General features: G+C 30.5%; 1 protein-coding gene across 1 annotated transcript in view; it reads left to right on the plus strand.

The window, feature by feature from the left end:
• Nucleotides 1-4676, plus strand: part of LOC107453369 (uncharacterized) — a 51378-nt gene extending 46702 nt beyond the window's left edge. Inside the window, exon 7 of the mRNA XM_016070182.3 lies at nt 370-4676. Coding sequence (XP_015925668.1) covers nt 370-4535 — 4166 coding nt within the window. The 3' untranslated portion in view covers nt 4536-4676. The remainder of the gene's footprint in view (nt 1-369) is intronic.
• Nucleotides 4677-6000: the final 1324 nt, after the last annotated feature.

Here is a 6000-nt window from a genome sequence, read left to right on the forward strand (position 1 = left end):
TTGAGAAGAAATGCATTGAAAAGCATTGTAGTTAAATTGAAGTATTTCAAGCTGCTCAAATGCTACATTTTTTTGCACATTGCAGCTACTATATTGCATAAATTAATCTCTCAATTCCTATTGGATATAAGCTAGTTTTATTTGCTTTCAATATTCCCAATATTCTTCAAAAGTTTGGTTTCTATCTCCGAAACTCCAGGGTTTTTTCCGTCTCTCAAAAACTTTTTTTTTTCTATGCAAAACATTAAGTCACGCTTCTTGTTGCTCTCTGTTTTGTCCAACTCCTAAAAACGTAACATCATTTGTGGAGGACCCTTATGAACTTTTTGTTAGAAGTGAATGAAAGAATAATTTAAATATATTTTACAGGAGCAAGTAGTTTGATTCGATCACTATTGACACCAGATATATCTAAACGAGCTTCTATTGCTGATGTGTGCAAAGACACTTGGGTAAATGATGGTCATACGGATTCTCTTCTCAAGTTAGCGGAACAAATGGCATCACAAAATCATTTAAAAGAAGCATCGAAAATATATTTGGAAAAGATTTCAAAAAATGGCTTTCCTTTAAAGACCCTTCCTGAAAATCGTAACGGAAAAACAAATCTTACTTCAGTATTAAAAAATTCTACCAATATTTCAATGGACCAAAAAGTGTGTGATAAAACTAATTTATATGAACAAATATTAAGCTATGATGTTCGTTTTGTAATAAACAAACTCTTGACTGCGGTTGAATCTTCCCTATTAGAAAAAGAAACAGAAAAAAAGAAGCTAACACCAAAAGTTTGGTTGAGAAATGGTGAAATCGGAACGAAAATTGATTCAGCTTATGTGATTCCTATTTTCGAAGTGACTAGTGTTGTTCCTAAATTGCCTTCTAGAATCAACAATTTTTACCAAAACAAATTAAGCGCAAAGCAAAATTTTGACAACTGTAATTCAATCGATCCTCTACAAAAAGAAAACACATCCATTCACAAATCTTCTGAAAAGAACCATGTGAATGAATTACACCAAGAAAATATTTTGCCTCGTGTCCCAACACCAAAGAAAAAAGTTGAAACTATTAAAAAAATTAACCCTTTCTTCCAAACAAAAAATCACGCTTTAACAATAGCTCGCATTTTTTCTATGAATTTTGATAAACTGCATTCGAGTACCCGTAAGCTTCGAGAAAGACGTCAAGAAAGATCTCCAGGAAAAGTTGTGATTCCAACAACTTTTGATCCATCCTATATAGAAAATACAGTTTGTGAGCAAAAACAAATTTTTATTTTTCCAACAATTAGTGTTTCCGAAAATAAAGAAAAAATTGAAAAGAAAATTGACAAAATTAAAAAGGCAGCTTTAAATATGAATTTGATTGTGCGCTCTAATTCAAAAAATAGATTAAGAATTCAGAAATATTTAAAATCTCAAGCAAAGAAAATACAAGATTTGGTTTTTGACGAACAAAGAATTATTAACAGCAAAGGACGGATAAGACGCAGTGAAACAGTATCCGATACTTGTTTTGAGAAACGACTCATAAATTCATTGAACAACTGTCAGAAAATCAATTTTTTATCATCAGTTAAGACATCCAATCATGAAAGACATCAAAGTAAGGAAAAATATTTTCTTCTTGAGCCAGACAGTCTCGAAATATTTAGTATATCAAGGTCACGTTCGGAAGAAATTAGATTTCTTGATTCATTTAATGAAGCCTCAACTTATGAAAATGAAATAAAATTGCTAAAAAGTTATCAAATACCTAATATAAACAATTTACACAAAATATCACACGATATACTAAATGAAAAAGATAATCAAGAAAATATGGAACAGAATTCACAAGATAATGCTGAAATAGCTAAACAAACCAAAAGAGTTATGGATAAACTAATTAATATCGAACAAAATTCGCAACGGAGTGCAGAAATATTAGAACTAACTAAAAGATTTATGAATAAACTAAGCAATATGGAAAATTCACAAGAGAATGCGGAAATATCAGAGCTAACCAAAAGAGTTATCGATGAACTAAGTATTATGGAAGAAAATTCACGAGAAAATGCAAAAATATTAGAAAAAACCAAAATAGTTATGAATAAGCTAAGTAATATGGAACAAAATACACAGGAGAGTGCAGAAATATTGAAACTAACTAAAGAATTTATGAATAAACTAAGTAATATGGAACAAAATTTAGAAGAGAGTGCAGAGATATCAGAATTAACCAAAAGAGTTATAGAGAAACTAAGCAATATAGAACAGAATTCACAAGTGAGGGTAGAAATATTAGAAATAACCAAAACAATAATGGACAAAGTAAGTAAAATAGAACAAAATTCACAGGAGAGCGCAAAAATATCAGAATTAACCAAAAGAGCTATGGATAAACTAAGCAATATGGAACAAATTCCACAGGAGAGCGCAGAAGTATTAGAGCTAACCAAAAACGTTATCGATAAACTAAGTAATATGGAACAAAATTCACAAGATAATGTAGAAATATCAGAACTAACCAAAAGAGTTATGGATAAACTGAATAATATGGAACAAAATTCACAAGGTAGTGAAGAAATCTTTGAACTAACCAAAAGAATTGTGGATCAATTAAATAATATCGAACAAAATTCACAATATAGTGCAGAAATATCTGAATTAACCAAAATAGTTATGGATAAACTTAGTAGTAAAGATTCCAAACAGCTTTGTCATAAGGAGACTTCGGAAATCGATGAAAGTCAAAATCCAATTCAAGAAGAATTCCATATATCTTGTTCAGATTTAAACGAATTACATTTAAAAATAACTCAAAATTGGATGGATTTACATGATAAACCTGTTACTCAAAATGACAAAAAGCTGAAACGCTTAGCATCGGAATCCTCTTTAACGATTTTAAAACCTGACTTAAGAAATAAAACACCTGAAACTAAAGTTGGGAATCATTGCTGCTCAGAAATTCAAAATAAAAAGAAGATTAAGAGGAGAAATACATTGGGCTCCATAACAGAAGATTCTATTTCATTAAAGGACAGAATTAAGAAAGATGATTTTCAGAACTGCTTATGGATGATGTATGTGAATAAGAAAATTTTAAATGTGCGAGAGAAAAATGAGTTCCTAAGTTCTCCAAATATATATAATTTGTCACAATATAAAGGTTGTCTGAATAATAAAAGCAAAAGTGTCGACGAAATTAATGAAGCATTTTATGAAGCTATTCTTAGTAATACACCAGCTTACGAATTAAAAGAAGCAAAATCTGCATTTTTAAGAAAGTTATTACAGAAAGGCTCTCACAATCGTAAAAGAGAAATATCAAAAAGTAAAACTTTAGATAGACGAGATCCTATTTTGAAAAAAAAATCTTCCAATGGATCTTTTCTTCAGCTTATGGCTTTAAAGAAAATTCAAGAAGCTGAGAAAGAACTCTATAAAGTGGATAGAAATGATTACCAAGAAGAAAATTCAGGTTCTCTTTTAGAAGCTTTAAAAACACACGGTTATAAAAATGTCATTTCACAAAGATTTCAAACAGATAATGATGATTTATTTAGTTTTAGACATCCAATGAATTCATTCACAAAAAGAACATTGTTAAAAGACATTCCAAAAACTTATTTTAGTAACTTCAATACTTCACTATTTAACAGTCCATTAGATTACGGAGAATACGACGAATTAATAGAGCCTGCATCATTCCATATGGATTCTAGTCCTAAACAATTTGTACAAGATTGGTTAACTACCGATCTTAGCGAAAAATACTTTGATACACGAAAGCTAGAACGAAATGTACCAATTATTTCCGAAGAAGAAACTCAAATGAATAACTGTAATGACAGACGATTTTTATCGGAAGGAGAATCTTCGGACTCATTCAATTTGTCAAATATAAATTGCATGCGTACAAACGACTTTAATGCAGTTTCGGAGAATGTTTCAAATCATATAAATGGTTCAGGTGCAGATCAAAACTATTATTTTCGAACTTCATCCTCTATAAATGGCACACGCACGAACGACTTTAATACAGCATCAGAAAATATTTCAAACCATATAAATGGTTTAGGTGCAGACCAAAACTATTATTATCGACCTTCTTCCACCTTAAATGGCATACGTACGAACGACTTTAATACAGTATCAGAAGACACTTCAAACCATATGAATGGTTCAAGTGCAGACCAAAACTATTATTTTCGAACTTCATCCACTTCCGATGATGAAAAGGAGGAATCTGTACAGGACAGAATTTGGAGAAAAAGTTTTTATTCTAGATTTAATAATTCAGCTTTATCTCGGAAAGAAAGATCTCGATATTTAGATGTTGGTGCACAACCAGAAAGATCTAGTTTGTACAATGGTTCCTTCTTAACGACTTTACCTAGAGAAAGATCAGGGTCTTTTCAAACCATAAAGAACTCCTCCTTAAAACGAGCTGCCACACTTAGACCACAACGTTCTAGAGAAGATAGTACAGATTCCGAAAACTCTTTCAATGTAAGATCGTTTAAACACACTCCAATTGAGCCGTAGTTTGATGTTGCAATATAAACCAGTAAAATGCATGGTAGCCATATTTCAAATAGAGGTGTTTAAGGCTTAATAATGACTGAACCAAACTCGACCAAATGCAGTAGACACTTAACATTTTGGAATTTTTATCCCAATAATATTCATGATAGCATTTTACACTTAAATTTTATAAAAATTTCAATCAAGTTTCTCCTTAGAAACAGTAATGTGCTGTACGTAGATTTTTCCACTGAAGCGAGATTATTTGAAGTTTGTCTTACTTCACTGAAAAAATTCAATGTTTACAAGCGTAAAACATACTAGCGCCTCATTTAAGAAGCAATAACTATAAATAATTTCACCTCTACGTAAAAATCTGCATATAACACTCTACAGCAAAGGGGAAACGAAATTGATGAAGTGTTTTATAAAATGTAAGTGTAAAATGTAATTATAAGAGCAAATGCAATGCCAATATTGAAATGTATGTAAAATGTTACTTGCTATGTCTGTTTTATCCCAAAAATAGACTTACAGTGTAATTTTATCTCCTGCTAATAAAGAATTAAATTATTTTTTATTTTAAAATTCGAATTCTCGCAATATATAAAATAGTATTTACTGATGAATTTAGTTCAACTGTTTTCTCGCTATCAAGCTTTTATGCACCAATACTTTAATTTTTGCCGTCTTATATACAACATAGTTGAACTCTATTTCCTCATATTTTTGAGTTTTTACAAAGAATTCTCATTAATTAAAAATACTAGCTTATCAAATTGTAGTCACAAGGAAATATTTTTCACAATTTTTAAGAATGATATATTCTAATATTTTCTATAAACCAATAAACTTGTTGACATAAGATTCAAATATTTAGAATTATCCTAAAATATCGTGCTTTTAAATGATAAATAAAGGGTTCTACCTTAATGTCTCCTCTAAGGCTAATATCTCCTCCTACCTTGTAAATTCTTGTCCTCCTTTTTTTCTATCAATGCAAAAAATAATCCCCAATCTTTTTTTCCTTCTATACCTAGGAGCAATAACCGATCAGACATAGGGCACCATTTAATATTTCTTTTTTCATAGCAAACATGTAATTGGAATTGATACTTTTACTTAGCATTTTATTGATAACTGAATTATTTTATCACCGTCGCTTTGTGGTGCGCAGGCACACTAAAACAAATCGGCGGCGGACACCATGGTGCCTGCAGCTATAGGGTTAGGGACCACTAATCTAGAATTTTAGATCTGGAACACTCGATAGCTTCCAATGAGGTTTTTAATTTTAACATGCAAATTTAAGGCTCTAAGTAAAAAAAATTAATATTAAAACCATTGACTTAATTGAAGCCCTTTTTACACGCACTTAAACTGAGTTTAATTTCTTTCGATTTTAACTTCAGAAATAATATTAAATATGCCATTCTTATTTGTTCGTGGATGTCGTATTTTAAAAAACATTGCCTTTATTTAACTG

This window comes from Parasteatoda tepidariorum, chromosome X2 (genome assembly GCF_043381705.1).
Source record: "Parasteatoda tepidariorum isolate YZ-2023 chromosome X2, CAS_Ptep_4.0, whole genome shotgun sequence".
Taxonomy (NCBI): domain Eukaryota; kingdom Metazoa; phylum Arthropoda; class Arachnida; order Araneae; family Theridiidae; genus Parasteatoda; species Parasteatoda tepidariorum.